The 25,203-nt window shown below is 46.7% G+C and overlaps 2 protein-coding genes and 1 long non-coding RNA gene across 5 annotated transcripts in view; 1 reads left to right on the top strand and 2 right to left on the bottom strand.

Annotated features, from left to right (window-relative positions):
• Spp2 (secreted phosphoprotein 2) overlaps positions 1 to 6,450 on the bottom strand; it is a 19,602-nt gene extending 13,152 nt beyond the window's left edge. The window contains exons 1-4 of the mRNA XM_021171446.2: positions 6,195 to 6,450; positions 5,974 to 6,098; positions 2,199 to 2,318; positions 1,087 to 1,194 (exon numbers count right to left, since the gene is read on the bottom strand). Coding sequence (XP_021027105.1) covers positions 1,087 to 1,194; positions 2,199 to 2,318; positions 5,974 to 6,098; positions 6,195 to 6,261 — 420 coding nt within the window. The 5' untranslated portion in view covers positions 6,262 to 6,450. The remainder of the gene's footprint in view (positions 1 to 1,086; positions 1,195 to 2,198; positions 2,319 to 5,973; positions 6,099 to 6,194) is intronic.
• Positions 4,953 to 7,336, top strand: LOC115031308. The gene is made up of 3 exons (XR_003836928.1): positions 4,953 to 5,198; positions 5,611 to 5,902; positions 6,656 to 7,336. It is a non-coding gene; the product is annotated as an uncharacterized LOC115031308 (long non-coding RNA).
• Positions 7,337 to 23,148: 15,812 nt separating this feature from the next.
• The window catches only part of Trpm8 (transient receptor potential cation channel subfamily M member 8), an 83,952-nt gene continuing 81,897 nt past the window's right edge, over positions 23,149 to 25,203 (bottom strand). For 2 of the 3 annotated variants that reach the window (XM_029483630.1, XM_029483635.1), the window contains one exon: positions 23,149 to 24,560. The gene's annotated coding sequence lies outside the window, so the exon portion shown is untranslated. The remainder of the gene's footprint in view (positions 24,561 to 25,203) is intronic. The other variant, XM_029483643.1, reaches the window with a different exon arrangement.

The raw sequence follows: 25,203 nt of genomic DNA, 5'->3' as shown, positions 1-25,203 counted from the left end.
AGAGAGAAAGAGAGAGAGACAGAGAGAGAGACAGAGAGAGAGACCGAGAGAGAGACAGAGAGAGACAAAGAGACAGAGATTGGGTTAAAGGGAGGGAGGGAGAGAAAGAGACAGAGAAGGCAGGATAGACAGACAGATAAAGATTGATTCTATCAGTCCTGTTCCCCATGAGCAGTGGTTCCCAACCTTCCTAATGCTGCAACCCTTTAATGCAGTTCTTCATGCTGTAGTGACCCCCAACCATAAAATTACTTTTGTTGCTACTTCATAACTGTAACTTGTTACTGTTATGGATCACAACATAAATATTTATGTTTTCTCTGATGGTCTTACATGACCCCTGTGAGTGGGGTCATGACCCACAGGTTGGAAACTGCAGTAGCACTAGTTAATCTTGAACAACACAGGGACAGACTGGTTAAAATACGGTGATTGTGGAAAGCTAGAGAGTCTCAGCCTTGGCTCAACTTACCTGGGGTATCTCAGCCCCGGTAGTCCTTTACTGCCCACCTCTGTGTATAACTGAACATCCTGTGGTCACCAAGCCAAATCCATTTGGGAATGTACAGATCCCTAGCTCCCAACAACCCCAAAGCTAAAAATAACCTCAGATACCTCTATGGCCTATAGCAGTTCCCTTCTTTGCTGTTAGCCACCTACATGAAATTTCTGCAAACATATCTGAAAATGCCTTGATTTTTACACGTTTCTTTGTTCCTATGAAAACATGAAATTAATAGCAAGCTATCATGCTGGGACATAGCATGTGGGGCAATCGGAATCTACCCTCGCAGGCACAGTCACTCGGATTTAGCTCCAAAATGAACTATTTTTTTTATTCCAATCGAAGTGAGAGCTCTGTTGCTGTGTTTTGTGTTTGCAGGGGCTGGGGTGGGGGTGGGGGGCAGTGGAAAGAAGTAAAGATTATGGAAAATGAGCCTGTAGCTGTTCAAGGGGGAATCCAGCTATGTGAGCAGAATTCTGTCTACCAGTGTCTGAATGGTGTTCCTGTTGTCTTATCAAATAGCTTGGCTTTCAGAGACCACCCCCCAGACGCAGCCGGAAGGAGACAGGGCCCCATCATACCTCCTCACTGCTGTTGGACTCAGATGAGGACGCCCAGCGGCAGTGAGCCCACACATCCTTTACCTGTCCCTTGGACATCTGCACAGTGCTCCTGCAAGCAGCTGTTGGCTGGAAAAGACAGAGTCATGAGTGGCTTCTTCCGCACCCTGCGAGAGAGCTTAGCCTCTAGACAAGAAACTGCAGGGCTTGCCAAACAAGGCAGAAGGGAGGTATTCACGGAGGTGGTTCAGTTTCCCAAAGTGAACACATTGCAGAACCAAACAACAACAAAAAAGGGGAATTGTTTAAGTGTCTCCATGAGCTTAATTCCAGTCTCCGAGAAACGGCTGCCTTTCCTTGTAAGCACAAAAGGCTGTCTGGGATCCATTCTTGCTTTAATAGAAACAAGTGGTAAAGATGTCATATATTTGTATATATTTGTTTATATGGTGTGTGTGTGCGCGCGCGCGCACACACACACACACACACACACACACACACACACACACACACACAGATAAGTCATTTGGCCCTGAGATTTGGCTAGAAGTATGTGCATGTAACATCCTCTGCAAAACAGAGCCCCATTGAAATTTCATGAGAGAAATAACAAAATTATTCCTTTTGTCATGAGTTCTCAGAGAGCCATTCATTTGGCTGAAAACATTTTGGCTCTGGACTGATAGCTTCATTCTGCTCAGAGAGGGTCTTGTCATACTATAGCTGACTAGTCTGGTCTCAGGGAATGAATGCATCATGTGACATACCATGGGACCTGAATGGAGAAGGGGAGACACACCATGGGCTCTCTGTCTCTGCACTCACTATGCCTGATATAAACCATCTAACCTCATGAGACTCATATGCTACTTAATGGGGATTTTTTTGTCTGTACTTTAAAGAACAGGCCACTGGCACAGTAAGGGTTAAAGAGCTGACCACTCTCACCAAAGACTGCAGATTCCACAGCTCAGGATCTCACTTCCTCAGTCCCAGAGCGCACAGCCCAGTCTGGGACATGTCGTGGTGATCCAGTGTGTGCCCGAATGGCAGACAGGCTCCTTTGGTGAGTCCTAATCTGCTCATGGTCATGGACGTAGTGAGGTCCTCCCTTGCATTTCTGGGTCACTTACCACAGAGTAGCCCCTTTGGAAGGCACAGGTGGAGGAATCACCAGAATCTCTCAGGCATGTAGTTTCATGAACACTGAACTCTAAGTTCATGACCAATGTGTCTTCATCTAGGACGTTGACCTTCGCAAAAGCAAAGCACAGATTCTCATTAGACACGTGTCTGAACTTCATGGTAGTAGATACGATTTGTTTTTTCCTGCCCAATGAGAAACCATAAACAGGGTCACCCACTCACTGGGAAAGCTATGTGTCATCTTGGCATATGTGCAGTGGTGTGCACTCAGACTGAAACCAATAGAGAAAAGCCATGCAACCCTGAACACGGTGGAACCAAAGAAGCGTGTGTGGTTGGCACACTTCCAACCCCAGCACTCGGAAGGCTGAGCCAGGAGGTTCCCAGCTTGAGGCCAACCTGGCCCATAGAGAGAGATCTTGTCCTAAAATAACAGTAAATGGGAGGGAGAGAGGAAGGAAGGCAGTGTGAAGGAGGGACAGAATGTGTGACTTCACACCAATGCCAACACTGACAACTCCTTCTTGGTACTCAGAGTCTGGACTTGTGAGCTCATCTAGTCACCAAATATTATTTTGTAGCTCCTAAACTAGTGATGACTTTGAGTCACCCAATGTACATGTCCTCAAGTAAAGGGAAGGAGGAGGCAAGGGGTCCTGCCATCTTGTTCCATCTTGTGCACAGAACATGGTGGCTCACATTTGTTTGGGAAACTTGTGATGGGTATTGTTGTGCTTTCTTTGGATCATCTTAGTCCCCAGGGTAGTGCCAGAAGCTCCCTGGCATCAAGAGTAAGAGACTGTGATGTGCCTTATGTAGAAAATACATGCATTCAATAAGAGTTCTTTGTGTGTGTGTGTGTGTGTGTGTGTGTGTGTGTGTGTGTGTGTGTGCAGGGGGGAATCCCAGGCCTGTGGGCAGTGAGTTCAATGGTAATTAGTCTACAATGTATATTAGGTACCAATAAGGAAGAACTCACAAAATCAAGGCTATATGTTGAATGTGTCAATGAAGGTATTGTGCCCCAAGACTCTTGGGAACCTCACTCTAAATCTCTCCCAGGAGCCATGATCTTAGTCTTTGCAAGTTCAGTCTCAGAAAACAGCAAGAATCATGGACCTGTAGTGACATTTTCTAAATGAAGGCATCTCACATGTCTACCAACAAGAAAATGAGCTATAAGCCATCTCCTGGTTGAGCATGTTGACCTATGATTGAATCTACATCATTTTCTAATTCTTTCCACCAAGGGTGGCATCCTGGGAAACCTTTCAAAGTTCCTGGAAAAACCTGGGTGGTCTGAGGACAGGGGATGCTGTGATATACCAAGCCCTTCCCTGTGTACTGGGCACCCGAGACAGAGCAGAAAAGACATCAGGCAGCTGTGATTCCAGAGTGGGTACTTCCATGTAGATGATTGTCAGAAAATGAAAGATGACCATTCGGGTAGTTCATGCTGAAGAATGACTGACAGGCAGCATGAGGAGATGGGAGAGAAGGGAGGAAGTAGCTGAGTTATAAAAGATTCAGTGGAACCTTCCAGAAGAGGAAAAATGTAAACAGAGACTCAGAGGATGAGGGCTTATTGTCTGAGGAAAAAGCAGAGCCCAGTGTTCCAGGACAAAGTCTGGCCCGTGTTGTCAGAGAAGTGTGAGGAGAGAGAGCGAGCCATTTACTGCAATGTGCGAGAGATGGGGGAATGTCAGACAATTCATGGTCTTGTCGGTCATGGGAAGCCATTACCGAATGAAGCACCAACCCACACTTCTTTCCACCCACAGTAATTTCTGTTGCCTACAGCCATTGACCAGACCTTAAACATTCTCTCTCAGACTCAGTTTTTAATTCTTCCCATGATCAGGCTAGAGGGCTAGAGTTCCAGAATCTTATACTCTGCTTCTCTTCAGATTACAAACACCGTCTTTATGCTAATCATCTCTCATTTGACCGCAAGTGGCCAAAAAGAAGCCCACCACACTTTACTGCCTTGCTGTTCCTTCTGTCAGTCTCTTTGTTCCCTGGTGGGGTTGTAAGGGGTTGCAGAGACAAAAGGCCATCCCAACTAGAGAGGGAGTTTGTCTCACACAGAGGAGGAACAGAATACTGGGATGTCGCATAAAGGCCATCTCCGTTCCGTAACTTTGCAGTTGTTTCCTGTGACATTGTGGAATGCAGAGCTCCAGGAAAGACCATGGGGACTCAAAGGATGGGGCAGAGCAAAGGCGGCTCAGGAACAGGCAGGCATGGGGTGGGCATCACAGAGACAGCCACACTAAGCATCTCTAGGATCACATCTGTGAGTGGCTTATCTTTAGGTCCATGTGCCTGGGGTCAGGCCCATGTGACTATACCAAGATGGCCACGTGTCAGATTATGCTGTGTCGGCCGTGTCTCACTGGTTACCTGTCCACAGTGTCCCAGGTTACATCTCTCTGAATCTGTCCTTGCACTCCTATTTAATGAACTGTTTCCGTTCATTTAGCAATGGCTAAATTAAAAATGATGTAAACTATAGATCTGCAAGTTTGACAAGGAGCTGTGGGTTCTACAACATTCTAAGAAGATTGCATTCGGTGCCAATGGAATGTGGCCTGGGTGCTGGCATGAGCAGGGTGGGAGGAAGAGGCTTTCTTCTAGAAGCAGCTTGACCTTTGGCTAGCAGCTGCCTACACCTGCCTCTAAGTGCCTCCCCACCAGAGTGCTCAGTGTGAACCCTGACAGTCAGGTGCTGGGTGGGGCTGGCAGCTCACTCTAGCTCAGTCTACACCTTCACAACCCAGTTATCCAGCTAGAAAAGGCAACCAAAGCAATGAAATTTTCTTTGCATTTGGGAGAAAGAACACTTGGAACCAGTGTCTGCAAAAGGGGACCAAAGGGACCTGTTCTATATGCAGGCGAGCTGGGAGAATGAAGTGTGTATGCTGTTGAGGAGCAGAGGAGCAGCTGAGTGTGAGAGGAGCAGCTGAGTATGAAAGGAGCAGCTGAATGTAAGTAAGAGGTGGTAGCCTAGAATAGGGTGGAAAAGGGAGCAGCCAGTAGGGGTGGCCATGTGGCCTCTGTGTGGAGGTAGTGGCTGCTGGCCACCTGACCACAAGGCTCTACTCATGTCTCCATGAGCTTGTCAGTCCTATTTCTTCTTCATGTCTGTCCCTACCTTCCTGTTAGCCCAGTTAAGCCTATAAGAAGACAGAGAGACTCCTCAGGGAGCAGGAAGGAGAAAGGCCTCTCTATGATCCTGTTCTGCTTCCCCCTCACTTTGGCCACAGTAAGTCAGAGCAAGCCCGAGATAATGTCCCTTTTCCAAGTTCTCTAGGTGATCGGGAAAGAGCACTATCAAGTCCACCAGAGTGGGTGGGTTTCGTGGACTCAGAAGCCAGCGTTTCTTCCCTATAAACACAGGTAGCCCAATGCTGAGTCGGGAGAGAGTCTCTTTCTCATTAGGCAGCACCTCCCAATCAAACAGCATCACAAGGACTTCTGGGATCTTCACCCCAAACCAGGACACACAGAGAGAAAAGCCGAGGTCAGAGGGAAAACACAGAGGGAAGAATCAGATGTCCCAGGAAGCTTTGACAGCCTCGGGACAACAACAACAACAAAATGTAATTAAATCTCTTCTCAGTCCAAAATGTCAGCATGGAAGAGGACAGGCTGTGATCATTGTAAACAGAAGAATAATCTACTCAACAAAGTAGGTGAAGTCAAGACGGGGGCGGGGGTGGTAAAAAAAAATGGCTCAGGGAGGTATCTCCATCCACTTACTTTCTTCAAGGAGCTCCGGGTTGCCCGAAACAGGTAAGGACTCAGGGACTGCGAGTTCACCTTTGCCACTGAGGCACTGAGAGCTTCCTGCAGAGAGGAAGGGTCGTAGTCGTACACCGGGAAACCTAGACAGCAAGCGCACAGGCCACAGTGAGAGATGAGGCACCGAGAGGGCTGTGATCACCTAGCGCAGGTGGCCAGCGGTGGCATGTGTCCTTTACCTGAGGCACACCAGTAGCGCATGCCCAGCACCAACAAAGCCAGCGTCTTCAGCATTGCGGGCTCCATACTGAGGATGGCGACCCAGAGTCAGGGAGACGGCCTCTCTCCAGGCTTCTGGATGACGGCTCTTTCCGAGGGCGGCTGTCTTATTCTTGTCACCTGTGACCTAGCTGCCCTGGCTGGCTGGAGCAATCTGGAACCTCAGCAGAGATGATTGATTCCGGTGTCAATATTTACTGCTGACTTTTCCTGTGGAAAAATTCCAGACTGAGGCCACTTTTGAAGTTTGGACCTCTCCGAGGGACTTTAGCCCACAGCAGGAGACATTCAGAGAGGCTTGGGTCTCCCTGTATAATGTTTATCTTCTCTCTTTGCATTTTGTTCTTTGGGGGAGGGGACATAATTGTGGACTCAACAAAACGGTGACTTTAAACTGCTTGTGCATCTATTCCTTTCCCAGGTCCTCAAAATCCCGCACCCTCCGCCTCTCGATGCCAGAGTCCTCCCTTCCTAGAGACTGCACTCACGTGGAGTGATTTTCCTGTCTGCTTAGCTCTGCCTGCCACCTCCACTACAAAGGCCATGGTTCAGAAACCACAATGGCTGTGTTTGTGATACGGAGAGTAATGAAGCATGCGGTGGATGAGTGAGTGTATGAGCGCACCAGGTCTCACTCAACTGTATTTCAGGTCTTTCATCTGAAGCCGGCGCTAACTTCTGCTGTATAACAAGTACCCAGAGTGTAATACCACGAGACAATGACCACTGGAATTTGTAATTCCATTACTTTTAACCTGGTTTGAACTCAATTCCATTAGAGTCTTCCAGATTGAACTAATGTCACCATCTGGCTCCGAACGCTCTGGACTCATTAAATGAACTGCAGTAATAAAAGCAATTGCAGATGAGCTGAGGAGATGAAGGGAACAACAGCATCCTGTTGCCAGCACTGAGCTATTGATTTTGCTTGACGTTTGCTGGGGTGAGGGAGGGGGGACCACTGCATTTCTCAGATTCTCTTGGCTATAATTAAGTGTTAGCACCAGGCGTGCAGGGTGGGCTCTGATGGAAGCTAGAAAGCAATGACTTTTAAAATGCCCCTGCAGAATTCCATCATGTCTTGTAAACCCAGAAGATTAAATATAAGCCATCCAGTCACGCTCATGCTACGGTGATTTCTTGTTCTTCCTCCGGTCTGCAGAAATGTGTGCCTCGATCATCCCAGTGATTTTCTGCTATTCCAGCCCCCAAATACTCGGTCAAAGTATTCAAAATTGGGTGGCAGTAAGTGAAGCATTGTATAGCCCTGCACACAGTCCCTGGAAATTTATATAAAGTGCATCACAGACCATTTAACAGGAGTACCTGGGAACACACTGAGCAAGAACCGATGGGCTATGGCTGCATCGTAAATGAAGATGCATTACTTTCCAAGGTCATTTCCTCTTTCTCATCCTCCCCATCATATTATTTGCACTGGGGTGGGATCACTAAATTTAGACAAATGTAAAAATGGAATCTTCAACTGATCCCTAAACCACGAACTTCACAGCTGCCTTCTGATTTCTTATAGCATCATGATTGCTAAACTGAGCTCTGTCACTAAGTCTGCTTTCTGTCCTCATCTCAATATTTCTGGGTTCTGGAAACGTCAGTGGTGCCATCGGAATAGCCATCATGCAAAGACCCCCAGACAGCTTCAGCACCACCTAGGACTTCACTGAAAATGTGTACCTTCCAGACCCACCCAGAAGGACCCAACAAAGACTCCAGAGAGAGGACCAGTTGTCTTTATTTGACAAACCCCTCTCCCACCTCTCTTTCTCTCTCACCCTTCCTCTTCCTCTCCCCCTCCCCTCCCCCTCTCCCTCTCTCTCCATGTGATTCAGATCCACACCCATGCCTGAGAAATGAGAATACATACAGAACAGAGATTCTCAGCCAGGGAACTTTGCCCCTGTGAGTGTTATGGCTTGAATAGGAAATGTGGCTCCCCACCCCACCACTCCGTCCCACTGCCATAGACCCTGGGTGATGCTGTTTGTTTTGGGAGGCAGGGCCTGCACAAAGGAAGTGTCTCAAAGGTGGTGGACCCCCAAGGAACACTTCCTTCCTTTTTAGCTCCTTCTGCTTCTGGTCCCCCTGACAGGGACAGCTTTGTGCCTCCACAGTGCCCCTGCCTCTGTTCCAATTCTGATGGACCATAGGCAATTTGGTTTCTAAGAAAATGAAGATTTTGAGAAAGCTTCCTGCTGTTTGTTTACACTGAAGCCACATCATTTTACCTCCCTGTGAACACTGTTCCGAGGTTCTGATGTCGAATTCTCTCTCTCTCTCTCTCTCTCTCTCTCTCTCTCTCTCTCTCTCTCTCTCTCTCTCTCTCTCTCTCTCTCTCTCTCTTCCTGCTGCCTGCAGTTTTGGATGTAGAACTCTCAGCTATCTCTTAGCTCCAGGTCTGCCTGGGTACCACCATGCTCCCCGACATGATGAAAATGAACTAAACCTCTGGAACTGTAAACAGGCCGCAATTAAATGCTTCCCGTTACAGTATTTGCTGTGGTCATATGTCTCTTCCCAGCACTAGAACCCTAAGACAATAGACAAGCAAATGTGAGTCACAGAGTCCTAGTGACAGCCACAAAAGGACATGTACCATTCTGTGGACAGTGTAGCCAGGATCACAGGCCACACATCACAGCCATGGAACACTTGGGAAAAATTGTAAAGTGGATGTCCTGGGAGGATGAAGACCCAAAGAAATTTAGCTGTGCAGAGGTGAGATTGGGGGTAGGACAGGAAAGAGCCAAGTTCTCCCTCTCTGCAATCAGGCAACAAAGATTTGGAAGGTCAAGACATAGCAGAAGCCTGCCATTTGAAATATGAAAATAAAAAGCAGAAGGAAAAACAAAGTTTTTTTTTTCCTCAAAAGTCATGAGTGGTGACTTCAGCTCTCAGTTAACATGTGGTAGGCAAGGATTACTGTTTCTCAATAAGCCCTACATTCTTGGTTTTCTAAAGTAGGTTAAGCATTATTCCTTTTATGAAACAAAGCTGAGGTTGGCTTAAATATAGAATTTACACATAAGCATCAAGAGAAGGAGAGAGACCTGTACAAGAAAGACAGCCATGTACAGGTTACACGGAGCACCAGCTTCTCATGAGTCTGCCTCAAATACAACTGCAAGAAAGAACACTAAATTAAGCTCAGGGTCTCAAGACCAGAACTGCTCCAGATGTTTAACATAGACGATCTATTTCTTTTTAACATGCCCACCCATGTGTCATCCTGTAACTGGCATACTGAATGTGGTAACTCTGCCTGTCACCACAGATGCCAATGAGCAGAAAAAGGAATTCAGGCTTTAAGCTGCATTTTGTGTAAAGACCTGGCAATCTGAGAAGTCAGTGGATTAACACCCTAAAAAAAACCTCCTGCCTTCCCATTCACCAGCCAGCAGATTATACAGGGAGAATCAGGAGGCGGGAGAAACGGAGGTGGTTAGCATCCTGGAGCTCAGTCTTGTCTCTCTGATCAAGGGATGTCTCTGGGACTTGTGATGTCTGTCTCTCGTGATCACCTTTTTGCACTCTTCCCTCATGCTCTGAATGTGTGGGGGCAGACATTCCTCACATTGCTGAGTGTAGTTAATGTGTGCTAGCACCAACATGTACTCCTCCAGGGCATCTGGGATGGAGGAGGGTTAACTCTAAACAAGCCATTAACAGTGTCTGTGCTGAGCTAGTCACGTGTGTGTGCTAACTTCAGCCTCCAATATGGAATTTAAAAGGGGCCCTGTCCACCCCTCCATCTGCTACCGATACTTTTGGGGAGACAAGAAAAGGATGCAGTGAGATAGCTTACCAACCCTTCTACTCCATGTCCTTTCATGAAGGTGCAGGACTGAAGGCCTAAAGTAAGTCCTGTGTCTGGTACCATCGTCACTATCAGCAAGCACACATGCAACACTTGAAGGGTAAAGGAAATGGAAGAACTGAATGACCTCCACTGAAGAACTGAATGACTTCCACTGAAGAAATGAATGACCTCCATCTGAAGATATTTTGAAGACTTGACACTTTTGGGAACTACATTTGGTAACATGGCAACTCCTTGGTGCACCATAAGGCCGCATGTCTTGATGGAGATCACAGCTCTCGTCTTGGAGGGAATAAGAGACCATTTATTCTGGAGACAAATACCAATGGCTATTGTACAGGAACACCGATTCAAGTTGCCCAAGTAACACATTCTGATGTGGAAACCTTTCATAAAGTTTTTATAGTCTTTTATAGAATAAAAGAAAGATACAAGTCAAAGAATTTTTAATAATACCTTAGTGGAGACGTTGGATTGACAAGGTAGAGGGATTCTGCTCTGGGACTTGGATACTATTGGAAGAGATTCTTAGTTTAGCTCTGGGTTGGTGGAAGCTTATCTTCAGTTAACATTTTCAAATGGCATACCTGGTAGTCACAAGGATGATAGGTGGGACACAGAGGTGGACAATCAACAACAATTAAGAGGCTAAAAATAGCCAAAGATGCTCAGGCTTTGATCTGCAACAATGTAACTCTCTACAGTTACGGTATTCGGTCTCCAATTCTCCAATAGCTGAGGCTTGTAAGTTACTCCCTTACTTCATTTCATTTTATTTTTCAAATTCACATTGTTGAACCACTTCATCAGAGACCAAATGGAGGTAAGGTTCCAGAAAACCACATTTTTCTTAGTTTAAGTTGTTTTATACACATTTTTAATTACAATAGAATTACATCACTTTCCCCTAGCTCTTTCTACCTCTAGTCCTCCCGTAGCCTCTCCACTCTCAAACTGATAGCCTATTTTTTCACTATTATTATTGTTACATAGTATATGTGTGCACAAAGATAAAAGTGCAACCTCCTGAGTTGTTTTCTTGTCTGTGCACATATGGTTGCAGAGCTGACTGTTTTGTATCAAGGGGCTCATCCAGGAACTTCCTGTATATCCAACACTGGCCTCAGACAAACCTCCTGCCTCAGTTTTCCAAATGCTGGACTTACAGTTGTTATCATTGATATTCTCTTAGTTATTCTCTTGGTCTAAATGCAGCCTAGTGGCCCCTATGGAAGGACTGTACTGATCATTCTCTCCATAAGTTGCCCCATAAAGCAGTCCTGATGTGGTTCCCTTGGGACCAACAAAGGCTTCTCAGAGAAGCAGGTCCCTGTGCCCTATCAACTGTTACATTGTCTGCCCCTAGTATGATTACTAGAGGTAGAGCCTCTACCCTACAACTCCCATTCCAGATTTGGGAGACCTGAGCCCAGAAGCAGAGCCCATTGTGTGGGCAAAAATGATGAAAACCTCAACCGGAGGCACAAAGAGCTTTGCCCTGTGTTCACTAAACCTCCCCACCTTGTCTTCTATCATCACTGTCTCAAGGCCTTCTCATCTCACACTCCTGCTCCGAAGCACAGCTGCCTTGCCCCTCTGTCTCCCCACAGACCTGACATGGTCACAGGTAGGATCTGGATTTTGTCACCCTCCTCAGACTGAGTCCTTTGGAGGCAGCAAGGACATGATTTGTTACCAGTAATTAAGTAAATAAATTTTAAACGAACAACTAATTGAATTCAGATAATAAAACCAGAGTCTCCTGACTTGCTCAGCATCATGCAAGATGCACCAGAACATATCTAAACATTATGCCTCTTTTTCTACTCTGCTTTTTCTAAGCCTTGGAAGTAGTTCCCTTTTAAAACTTGTCCCCTGTAAAAGTCAGCTAACATCATGGGAGAAAGTAATACACTTAAGCCATCTTAAAAGGAATGGACTATAAAGAGGAAGAAAAGCAATAAAACTAGAAATAGAGAAAAGAGAAAACACACACATTCACGGAGGCAGGAGAGAGAGAGAGAGAGAGAGCTGATCACATCGGGGAAGTAGCTCATTTGGTAGAGGGTTTGCTTGGTGTGGGTTCAATCCTCAGAACCACATTAACCAACCATGATGTCATACTCCTGTGATCCCAGGATTCAGGAGATGGAGGCAGAGCAGGAGGAATCAAAGTCACATTTAGCTACATAGTATATGTGAGGCCAGCCTGACCTAATGAGATAAGAGGGGGGGAAGAAAGGGGGGACGGAGAGGGAGAAAGAAAGACCGTTGCTTGCTTCAGATCATCACAGGAAGGTGGTCCAGAAATGGGACTTCTGTCGAGCATGAAGTGTATCAGGTGCCTGCACTCAGTGTACCCACAGGGTTAACTCCTCTGTGCCTTGTACTGAACTCCAAACAGCCCAGAATAATCAAATAGTTTATGTCATGACCTGAGAAAGGCTTGAGGCTTCCCAAAAAAGTAAGCCCTTGGCATGGCTGCTGGAAGAGACAGACTCCAAGCTGAAGGACAGGTTATCCCTCATGGCTGGAGTTCATGCAGGTTTTGCACTGAACACTAATAATATGCAACGCTTCTAATTGTGTTACATGTCTGCAGTTCATTATGTTATAGAACACTGACTTCACAGAGCCGAAAGCATTTATCCAGCATTCTGGCTTTCTGCCTCCAAAAGGTGTTGTCATTATGAATGGGAAAGCTAGTGTGACATTCCTTTGGTGTTCTTTCTGTCTCCCAAAGCTATATTCATTACACACACACACACACACACACACACACACACACACACACACACACACTATTTTTTGATTAGTTAGAAACACTGCAGTCAGGGAGTCTCTTACCAATTAGGAACCAATGAACAACCATCTCCCAGTGATTATCTGACTTCCTCATTGACTCAGGCACCAACATCCTGCTAGAGACACAAGTGAGCAAGCCCCAGCATAGTTCCTGACTTCTGAGCACCTGTACTTTAACAGGGAGTAAATATCAACCAGAAAATTTCATATTCTGGAAAAATAAGAGCAGCCATGAAGAACCGCTACTAGAGAGACGCTTCATAGAAGATTCTAGAAAAGTACACCATTGGCAGATTTGAGATCGTTAGAAAAGGCTCTTCTGAAAAAGCAAGTCTTAACATTTGGGATAAAGGATGATTCTGAATGAATGAGAGAAAAAAGTAGGGTAATAGAGTCCCAGACAGACAGAGAGATTGGAGGAGGTATGCACTCTGGGGCAGGAGCAAAGATTTCAACCCAGAGACAGTCACACAGTTTGCCTCTGTATTGCTCTAGAGTTATCATTAATAGCATCCTGAGCCCTAGATAGACTCACCCATTTTACCTAAGGAAATTTCAGTGTATGTCTGTTGCTCTAGAGCAATGGTTTTCATCCTGTGGGTCGTGACCCCTTTGGGGGTTGAACAATCTTTTCACAGGGGTCACCTAAGACTGTCAGAAAACACAGATTCTTAAATTATAATTCATAACAGTAGCACAATTTCAGTTATGAAGTAGCAACAAAATAATTCATGGTTAGGAGTTACCACAACATGAGGAACTGTATTAAAGGGTCACAGCATTAGGAAGGTTGAAGACCACTGCAGTCTAGAATAATCATTAATAGCATTCTGAGCCCTAGATAGAGTTACACAGTGTCTAAGGTAATTGCCTAAGACATCTGCTGTATGTCTGTTGCTCTAGAGTAATCATTAATAGTATCCTGAGCCCTCTCAGCATCTCGTGATAAACTCAGAGTTCAGGGTGAGGCACAGGGCTGTGCATCAGATAAGGCTAAGAAAAGGAGCAGGGACGTGCCAAGCCAACAAAGGGATTAGGCACCAGAGACATTTCAGAGTCTCCTACTTGAGACTCTGAGTTATTTTTGTTAACCAGGCAGCCATTGAATGAGAGAGACTGGGAATCCCTCTCCTCCCACCTTTCCAGCTGCAGTCTGAGAGCAGGGATCCTTGTTCTGTTACTCGGCCATCTTTGGAGGTGGGGAATGAAGCTGAAGCTGCTCAGCTCAATCCAAGATTACAATCCAAGGCAGACAAGTGCAGTAGCAGCAGAGGGAAAAGAGAGATGCTTTAGATTAAAAAAGCATTATCAGGTACAGCCTGGAGCACATGGAGGGGGTCGGGGGGAGGGAGAGAGGGAGAGAGGGAGAGAGGGAGAGAGGGAGAGAGGGAGAGAGGGAGAGGGGAAGCCCTGTGAAGATGTCTCCATGATGACATGATGGCCAGTCAGTTGGTCCAATGTGGCAATCCAGGCTGGAGTTAAGGATCTGAGAATAAATGCACCTACATACTGAGTGGGGGTGAGTCCTTCCACGCCTCCTCCTCTCAACCCCTGTATATTCTAGTGCAGACCCAGCCAGCCAGACCTCTTTCCTGCTCTGCTCACCTGGCCTCTAACATCTATGCCTGTAATTAAGTGGCACGGTTCCTCAGCCTATTAGAAGCCAGGCGGGCTTTCATTACCCGAGCTGAAGCACACATGGCATGAACTTGGAGAGGGAGGTGAGTTCATTTCCATCAGTTTGATCCAGCACCCACTGCGTGCCCAGGGCTTAGATGGACCCCAATTAATCCCCCCATAGTTCATGGTCTCCAGGATGCAAGATCCCTTCTGGTGGACCATCCCCTCACCTTCCCACCAGCAGCAACTTCATTTCCATCCTCAAAAATGACCGAAGAACACATCAAGGATCCCTGCTCTCAGACTAAAGGGGAAAGATGGGAAAAGGATTCCTAGTCTCTCTCATCTAATCTCTGCCTCGTTTACAGAAATAACTCAGAAAAATTCAGCGGCCAAGAATAAAGAGAGTGTGGATATTCTCACCAAAGGTTTCCTCTTGTCCCTCTGTCCAGAAATGAAACACCAGTGTCCCAGAGAGGGGACCGCCTGGGTGATTATTTCGTTCAAGGGCTCTTTTTTTTTTTTAATGAGGCAGCTCGAACCCCAGGAGGTGTCAAATCCAGCCCATCAGAAGGGACCTTGCATCCTGGAGACCATGAACTATGGGGGGATTAATTGGGGTCCATCTAAGCCCTGGGCACGCAGTGGGTGCTGGATCAAACTGATGGAAATGAACTCACCTCCCTCTCCAAGTTCACGCCATGTGTGCTTCAGCTCGGGTAATGAAAGCCGCCTGGCTTCTAATAGGCTGAGGAACCGTGCCACTTAATTACAGAAGGATCAGAAGAGCAAGAGAGAGAGAGAGAGAGAGAGAGAGAGAGAGAGAGAGAGAGAGAGAGAGTCCAGGATTTCAGAGCTGGAAGGCAGAATGCTATCGGAGCAGGAGAGAAACTGTTTCCTGACCTGGAAATAGCCCACACTTGGAGAGAGAGAGAGAGAGCTTTGCAACCCCCAGAGATACTAAAAACAGCAAGGGTCCTAACCAGGAGTTCCAAGGGGTTTTTTAAGGACCTGGGAAGTGAAGAACAGGGGTCTCTGAAGAAAACAGGGGCTGTTGTGGTGTAGTGTAGTGGGGTTCTCCCTTAGGGTAGGCTCCTGAGGACCCTGAAGTTCCCTTCCCCTCTTGTTTCCATACCACTAAGTCCAGAGTCTCATTATTTCTGGGTAAGTAAGGGCACTCGGCTCAGAATAGAGCACGTAGACATTGTCTGATGCATCTGCAAATGGACAGCAGCCTGTCTGGATTGTCCACTTCCCATGTCCAAAAGGATGCTAGAGGGCTCCAGTCTCAGAGTGCAACAATTAAAGTCATCTAGAGTAACAGAACATAGAGAGTGGATATGTGTGTGTGTGTGTATAGATAGATAGATAGATAGATAGATAGATAGATAGATAGATAGATAGAGGGATATGCACATATATTTATGTATAGTGTGGTATAGTGTGTTATTTTAGTGTTATAGGAATTTCCTGGAATGATTTATAAGCTATGGTCCAGTTAATCTAACAATGGCTGCCAATGAATGGAATGTCCAAGAATTCAGTGGTTATTTAGGTCAAGAGGCTGGATGTCTCAGCTGGTCTTCAGAATACATCAGAATCCTGAAGAAGGAAACCCCAGTGTCAGTGAAGGGATGGACTGCAAGCCTGAGAGCAAACAGTCAAAGGGAACATCCTTCCTCAAAGATTAGATGTGAATCTTCTCACTTCATAAGATTAAGCAAAAATGCCTCACAGGTGTGCCCAGCCATTACTGGGTTTTAGTTCACTCCAGATGTAGTCAAGCTGACAATCAGAAACAGCATCATACACAAGAAAGCTCCAAAAGGACTGCACTTGGCAGTGGTCTTACCTCTATGAGGGGACATCGGGGCTGAGAGCAGTGAGGACCCCTCTCCATCCATCTAGATGGGTGCCTGCATTTTTATTCTTCACTAATCTCAGAAAAATAAACGAGGCAAGCAGGCATTTGCCCACACTGAAGTAAAAGCAGGAGGGGAGGAGGATAAAGTAGATGCTGAAAAAGGGCCACAGCCAGTGGGGACAGAAACATCTTGCCACTGAGGGACAACAGATTGGGAAACACTGACTAGAATTGTTGGTGGTGGTGGTGTTAGTAGTTGTAGTTTAGTAATAGTAATAGTTTTTACTTGAAAGCAATAGACCAAATGAGCACATGAAATTTTACTTTTATTTACATAAAATCATTTCACATGCCACCCCTGGCCTCCTAAGTTAAACGTACTGTAGGCTCCTTCTTAATGCAGAGGCCTGAAGCTTTGCTATTTTTAAATGCCAGTGAATCCTTCACTGCGTGGATACTCCAGGCTGAGTCATAGAAGATGGGCCCCGACACCCTCACACAATCTTCTGTGCCGCTGTAGGACCCGCACACATTATCTCTTAGTACAACTCCTTGATCCCGTTTGCTTTCATTTCCCCTGGGAAACCCACCCATGATGTGTGCAGGCTGGTCGCACAGGCTCACACCACGAAACATAGGCCCAGAACACAGAAAATGTAAAGTCTGCAACCTGTAAGCTCCAATAACCAACATAGCACCAGGGTGGACCACATAGCTTTCCAAAGGTGGCATTGAGCCCAGGAGAGACAATGGGAGCTTGACTTCTCAACCACTGGCCACCCTGTGTTCTCTGTGCCTCAACACTTCAATGTCAGTAAATTATATTCTGCCCATTATGTGTTCCAGATCTCTCCCTGCCTTCTTCTTCAGAGCTAGTTGGGAGCCTCCTCTCTGTCCCCTGTCCCTTTTCCTAAAGACCCACCATACCTCATGAATAAATTACAGCTGTGCTAGACAGCTATTCACTATGGGTTTAGGACTGTAATCACCCACGGGAATGCATACAACCTATGTGTCAAGAGAAAAAGTCCAGGTCTTCATTTTGCAAAAGGTCCTGATCCAGTGAAGAGAGGTCCTGAGATGGTGATTATTTTATTTCCAGTTGACTGGGTGGGTGTTATTTCTGGGTGTCTGGGAGTGTATTGCAGGTAGGATTTGTGTATACATTGCTATAATCAGTAGAGACATGGGGTGGAGGACATCATCTATCCCTATAAGATCTGAGAAGGAAGAGAGGTGGTTCTCTCTCTCTCTCTCTCTCTCTCTCTCTCTCTCTCTCTCTCTCTCTTTCTCTCTCTCTCACTAGTGAGCTTCAACATTGATCTCTCCTGGCCCCTAGACTGGAACTTGAGCCCTCTCAACCCTGGTTCCTAAGATAGGACTCTGGGTGAAACTGCAAACCTATTGTGGGGCTTCTGAGTCTAATAAATCCCATTCCAAAGACACTTTCCATTGGTTCTAGAGAACCTTGCCACATGACCATCCACAGTGATCACAAAGCTCACAGACAGGCTGCCAGGGTTGTCATCCAATCCACAGACTGGCTTCCATCCTCACGAGAGGAAGAACTCATGGACTGGAAACACAAGGAAATAGGATGTGCTAAGAAATATTTCAAGTAGGCAAGAGAGAGAGGGAGAGAGAGACAGAGAGAGAGAGACAGAGAGAGAGAGAGAACAAGGGCCTGGGAGCATCCCAGGGCATGCTGAAGAATGGTGCTGTTCAATCATGCAGTTCTCACTGGGTGCCTGCAGTGTCCATACAGAAAGAACAGAACAAGCCAGCTGGACGATGGCTCTCCCTCAAGAACTCCACAGCCCTCCGGGGGGAGGGACAGTCTAAACAGAATATATAGAGGACTAATAATCACAGCCTCCCAACCAGGACAGCAGATGGGGAATGGGTTATAGGTCTGTCAAGGTGCTGGAGTTTTCATTTAGCATGAGGTGATCTATGGGTACCGTGAGTAAAGGCGTTAGGGAGGTTCCACAAGACAGAGGTACCAGATGCTGCTCTGCGGGCAGAAGTTCTCAAGACAGGCTGCCTGGAGGGAGTGACTCTAAAGTTGGACTCTGACAGAAGCATGCAGGGTTTTGTGTGTGTGTGTGTGTGTGTGTGTGTGTGTGGTGGTGGTGGTGGTGGTGGTCAGAGACTTCGGGTAGGAGGGATAGTAAAAGCTGGTAGAAGTAAGGAATGGGGACGTGAGCTATGCACAAAGTGCCATGCTGAGATTTCAGAGCCTCTCAGACTACCTCATCTAATCTTCTCACCCCTCCGAGGAAAGGAGGCCATTCTACAGACAAGAAAATCAACACAGGCTACTTGCATGATCTCCTCAGTCACAGAAGCTCCCAGTGAAGGCAACTTGCCCCATCACTGAAAGAGTCTCTACAGCTTCTTCTAGAAGATCCTCCAAGATATGAAACAAAGGAGAGGGAAATCTACGAGGAGGGAGCTCAGCACTAGCACTTTGGTCTTCTTCCCAGGGTATGGAGCACTTGCGTGGATAGTGGTCATCTCCTCCTGAGAGGGCATGCTACTGAGCATTCTGAGGCAACTACCATGACTTTTATGCCCGGGCAGCTGCCCTGAAGTGAGATAGGCAGGGATGTCACACAATGAGCCTACAGAGGTAAGGCAGGGCTACTGAATCCCCAGTACCATGAATCAGAACACTGGGCGCAATCAGTGGTGATCCACGGAGGAGGAGAAGTCAGCCTCCACCCTGAGGTCTAGGGACATGTCTCTCAGCATGATACAGACATAGGTAGGACCTCATTGCCTGGCACAACATGGCCATGTTCTAGAAAATTCTGTGTGATCTCCTGATCTGCTTGTGCTGTGCATGTATGAATGCAGTGGTAGAGGCCAACCTGGGATCTCATGCATACTGGACATACTGGGCAAGTACTCTTGCCTGAGCCCTAATTCAGCCCAGATCTGGATACTGTCTTTGGTTTTGGTTTTTGTTTTTTCCTTCTACTTTTAATTGGTTTGTTGTGAATTTCACACCATGCACCTAATCCCACTCATCTCTCCCTCCCCTCATACCTGCCCTCCACCCTTGAAACCTCCCCCCCCCCAACAGAGAAAAAAATTCTTTCTGTGGAAGCTGCGGTGTGTCACAGTGTGTCCCACAGTACACCCTTTTGTCCACACTTCTTTGTTTGCAAATGTTCATCGCAATGACTCATCTGTCTGGTGTGAGGCCTCTGGTTTCTGCTAGTCTATTGATACTGGACCCTCACTGGGACTCCTCTCAGATCCACTGTTGTTGCCCTGTGTCATGGAGATCCTGTAGTTTTGAACCTGTAGGACCAGCCCCTTCATGCACTCCAGCCGTACACTGATGGAGTACATGTTGGGATGATCCCATTCAAAACCTTGGATCTGAGAGGTATATGAGCTGGTTAGCTCAAAGGGTCTCCTATTCTCATGACCTCAGGGCATCTCACCACCACCAACCCCTGCAACCAAGGCCAGCTCTGCTCTGCTGCCCCAGTGAGACGCAGGACCCACTCTCCTGAGTGTTGTAGTTGGTGAAGGACATGGTCAATTCTCCCCCTCTTATGACCCTGGGACTGTCTCTCCTGCCCACCATAAATGGTGAGGGGTGAGGGAGAAGAGGAGGACGTCTCTCCCACATCCCTCTCTCATCTGCACCACTGTCCAGTAGACAAGAGGCAGGGCTGGTTCTCCCATACTCACACCCATGGTATTGGCTCACCTGCAACCCTGTGATACAGGGCCAGCTCTACTGTGCTGTCCAAGTGAGATGCAGGGCCTGCTCTCCAGAGAGCTATAGAAACTGAGAGGCAGGGACAGCCCTCCTGCTTTGATGACCTCGGGCCAATTCTCCTGCCTGCCATAGATGGTATGGACTCAGGGGGTGATACTCCCCCCCTACCCACATCACTGCAAGGTAGACAAGTTGTGGAGCCAGATCTCCTAAGCTCACACACTCAGTTTCATACACACACACACACACACACACACACACCTCTAACTGCCAAGATCAGCTCTACTGTTGTGCTCTGGCAAGGTGCAGTGCCCGCACTCTCAAATGCTACAGCTGGTGAGGGGCAGAAAGAACTCGTCTGCTCTAATGATCTCAGGGCCAGGTCTTCTGCCTGCTGCAGGTGGTGAGAGGCAAGGCAGGGGAAAGGGCTCTCTCTCTCTCTCTCATCCATGTCACCATACAGGAGACAAACAGCAGGGCTTATGCCTGCATCCTGGGGGCTAGCTCACCCTCAGTGTGTGGGCCATACTCCGAGTACTGCAGCTGGCTAGAGGCAGGGCCAGTTTACCGACTCTCATACTCCCAAGGGCCAGCTCTCCCACAATGCTCAGGTGAGGAGTGGAGCCAGTTCTGCAAAGCCGTCAGACATCAACATGTCTCTGAACGATAGCCCAGACCAGGGACATCTATCTGCCCGGCCTTTGGTGATAACAGACTCCCTACAGCTGCAGAGCCATAGACCCAGATATGTGCCCCTCCCCGGTTGCAGCACAGGCCATGACCCCACCATGGTCCTGGGTAACATTGCCAACTACTCACATCAGGCTATTCCTCACTACCCTCAAGACTCTAGTTCCTGCCTCTCTTCATTGTGCCCCATTCTTGTGTTTCTCCTCTTCCATTTCTCCACCACTTGCTCCTTTTAGTGGTACAGAGGTTTCTGAGTGTCTGGGTCATCTCAGGAGTGGTCTCAGGAGTGCTATGTCTCCTTCATGACAACCACATGACCTGTCTCCCGTAGACCACAAAGAAGCAGGTAGATCAGCATACATTTGCATGATTTCTCCTGGTGTGGGAGTGGAACGTCCCTTGGAAGCAGAAGGACTCAGGAATGCTAGCAGGGTCATAGCTATATCCAGCAGCTCTAGCCCCATGCTGGGCACAGGAGGCTCTCTGACAGAGTGTGTTTGAGGATGAAAGACATCCATATTAGCCCAGGGTAATCTGCTAGGCTGCTGAGAAGCCTACATCTGAACCCCTGTAACCTCTCAAAACACTGGTGACATAATGGGGCATGTGGTTCTGAATCAGTGAAGCTAAACACCTTTAGGTGGCAGATGGGTGCCTACACAAGTGACACCTACTGTGGTGGCTTTGAACTCTTGGTCTCCAGCTGGTGATATTTGGGGGAGGCGTGTGGTCTTGCTGGAGAAAGTACAGGTCCACTCTGAGATTGAAATTCCCTCCATGCTCCCAGTTTGCTCTCACCGAATTGTGTATATGGTTCAAGACGTGAACTTGCAGCTCCTGTCACCATGCCTGCTGCCCTGCCTCCTCACCACGACAGACTCTCATCCCTCTAGAACCATAAGCCCGAAGAAACTCTTCTAGAGGTTACTTTTGATCATGGTGTTTTGTCACAATAACAGAGAAGTAGTTAATACACCTACCAAGAAGTGGACCATAGTATCTAAATCCCTCGATGCCAACTGTGGCTGCAGTTTACCTGTTTCTGCGCGCACTCAGCGTGGGCCGGTTATCATTCCCGTAACTCAAACCCCTTTAGGAATGACCATAACTCAGCAAAGAGTGACTTTTATTTTTTTACTCTCACTAGAATGCCACACATAAACATGACAATTCCTCCAGGGTTTAATGCGCTCACACTGAAGCCATGATGCAGGAGTCTCTGGGGACAAGTCTACAGATGGTTAGAACCAGACCAACAGATGCAGCACCTTTGACTTGACAAATGAGCTATTTTCAGGAGCTATGTTAGAAATAGTGACGTCACATGAGCACACATCCTGTAGAGTAACCGTGTAAGCAAATTCTAAGCATCGTCTAACTCTTCTTCAGGGTCAACAGGAACATTCCACGTACAGAGACTGTTTTCTTAAGCTGGTGGAGACATGGTGTAGAAATACGAACACGTGAACACTCTGATTAAGTGGGGGTTAGCAGATAAACTAGGCTAAGTCTTGTTTGCTTCTTCTAGTCCAGTTCCTTACTTGAGTTGAAGGTGAGGCTCTGACTGTTTTTCTGTCTGAACAGTCTGTGTGCTGTCTTACATTTCAGTTTTTTTACAAGTCCCTATGTAGAGGACAGACCCTTCCTCCTGGTGGTTTCAGACATGGCAAGCACCTTGGTCATCAGGGTAAAATGGAAGTGGAATGCTTTCACTAACAGTGAAATGTTCAACTTTCCACCTGTTGGCCATTTTCATTATGCAAATGTGTTCCATCCACTCTCTGCTTCTGAAACGCCAGTGAGTTAGAGACCTATGAGGCCAGGATGGCTTTAAAAGTCAGGAGCTAGAGAGAGTACCCAAGGAGCTAAAGGGGTCTGCAATCCTATAGGTGGAACAACAATATGAACTAACCAGTACCCCCAGAGCTCGTGTCTCTAGCTGCATTTGTAGTAGAAGATGACCTAGTCGGCCATCATTGGGAAGAGAGGCCCCTTGGTCTTGCAAACTTTATATGCCCCAGTACAGGGGAACACCAGGGCCAAGAAGTGGGAGTGGGTAGGTAGGGGAGCAGGGGGGCCGGAAGGTATGGGGGACTTTCGAGATAGCATTTGAAATGTAAATGAAGAAAATACCTAATAAAAAATTGGGAAAAATTCCAGTTAAATGTTTTCTTCTCAAAAAAATAAAAATAAATAAAACAGTGGGAAAACATTAAAAAAAAAAAAAAAAAGGTCAGGCAGCCTTTGCTCTGTCCCTCTCTGCTTACATTTTCAGGGTGTGGCTAGCCAGACCAAATAAAAATAAACACATCTGGGTTAATGCTTCAGTCATTCTTCTACCTAAATATTCGGCCAACAGCTTCCTGCTGAGGGTCGCTCCTTCAGTTGCTGAGTGTATGGTTTATGAAAAAGTTGAAAAACTTTTCACTTTTAATACTTAAAGCGGCCTTATGCTCCCTCTGCCAAGCTCTTTTGAGCACAGATACCACAGCTCCAGAGAAGGGTAGGGCTGGAGTGAGTGTTCAGGCAGACAATCATTCAATGTCTGTACCAACACCCACATGCTCCACAATGCCTAAACAAGAGTGTTGTCTTCTTCCTAAAGTGAAAGTTAAGTCGAATATGTCTTACTAGAGAGAGCGCCATGTAGCTTATGTCTTATGCATAAGTTACTAAAGCCTATTTTGCTATACATTGATGAAAAAAGCCTTGCAAGCGGTTTGATAATCAACAGATATTCCAAAGAATCTAATACTCTACATAGGCGATTTCTTGATGTTCTTAATGCAAAGAGAAGACGTGCACAGAGACATTCATTTCAATGGCCAGGTGGAGCCAGCTATCAGCGACCTACAGTATGGAAATTGCTAGAGGTTTGAATACTACTGAGTTACTGATAATGCTTGTAAAGACTGTGAAGAAAACATCTCAGGTAAAATAGTTGATGGAAAAGCCTATAGAAAACTGTATGTGAAGGTGATGTCATATAAGGTTGTTAAAAGTGCATGCATAGAAAAGACTGGAATTGAGCAAACACTCAGAAGTGTGAGCAACGACTACATGACTGGGAGGGGTTTACATACATTTGTGTCCTCTATGTCCTCTAACCTCCTGTGAGATCCATTCACTATTTTTAATGGGGAAATAATGAAAGAGTGGAGGAGGGGCACACTCCAGGGGTGGGGGTGGGGAAGCAAGGTACACCTCTCAAGAATTCCTTTTGGGCGGTCCCTTCAGCTGGTCCCTTCAGCAGGAGTCCTGGTGAGCCCCAGAGAAAGAAGTCACTGCCTCAGGGTTCCCCTCCCCGCCCCTGTTTGACATGTGAGAAAGGAGAGGTTGCCCTTAGGTGTTTTAGAATCTGGCCTTATTTTTCTTTGGGGTGGGCTAGGACTCTTTGACAGTGTGTCGACGAATTCATCACACACTGGAGAAAAGGAGACTGTGGGAAATAGACACAATAGCAGTATAAGTATAAAATCAGGGCCAGAGTCACAGTCGTGGGAAAGGAGTGTCAACACTTAATCCCTCAGCATCAGGACAAGGCTCTGAGATGCAGAAAACACAGGCACCTTCACAGAGGAACATGGTCCTTTGCACCCTCTTCGCGTGTAAAGTCCTCTGTACACTTTGCTCCCTGATCTATGCCCTTGAGGGTGACTAAGAGTCATTCACCCTGTGCTCAGGGACCTGAAAATGTCTCCTTTAGAAGTCATTAGCAGTACTGTCCATCAGTGTCCCACGAGCCTCCACATCCAGGTGGTTGATGTGACCTGTGAAAATGAAGAAGATGCTGAATTATTAATACGAATTCATAAATTAATAAGTTAATTAACAAAAATTATTAATAAAATTTCCACCTCCTCTCTTGTTTCAAAATATACTGGGAAGAGGTTTGGGCATGCAACCAAAATGTTAGCCTGTGACATTAGCTGTGCGTGCCTGGGAGTCCACCCGTGTGAGCTCTGTGAGGTTCACTGAGCAGGGCCCAACGCATCCCATGTAAGTTGAGTCTCAGAGAGCCAAGAAGGACTTCATTTGTTCAGTGGTTGCTACACAAAATCAAAACTGAGCAGGTATCCAAGTAGAAAACCTGAACATGTATCAAAATGTAGTTTTCAAATGATTCAAAATGACAGTCAAAAGCTTTCCTTTTCAGAAACTGAAACAATGTTGCCAGGAGGCTGTTCTCTGGAAAATAGGCCATCTCCAGAGACCTTCCTTCCCCTCACCATGCTTGGACTCCTGAGATACAAAGTAGAGAAAGAAAATGTTTGCCTCTGGAGCCTTATTTCCTTATTTCCACTTGGGAGGCAGAGACAGGCGGATTTCTGAGTTCGAGGCCAGCCTGGTCTACAAAGTGAGTTCCAGGACAGCCAGGGCTATACAGAGAAACCCTGTCTCGAAAAACAAAAA

This window comes from Mus caroli, chromosome 1 (genome assembly GCF_900094665.2).
Source record: "Mus caroli chromosome 1, CAROLI_EIJ_v1.1, whole genome shotgun sequence".
NCBI classification, from domain to species: domain Eukaryota; kingdom Metazoa; phylum Chordata; class Mammalia; order Rodentia; family Muridae; genus Mus; species Mus caroli.
The sequence above is the reverse complement of the archived record's forward strand: the minus strand, read 5'-3'. Positions and strand labels throughout refer to the sequence as shown.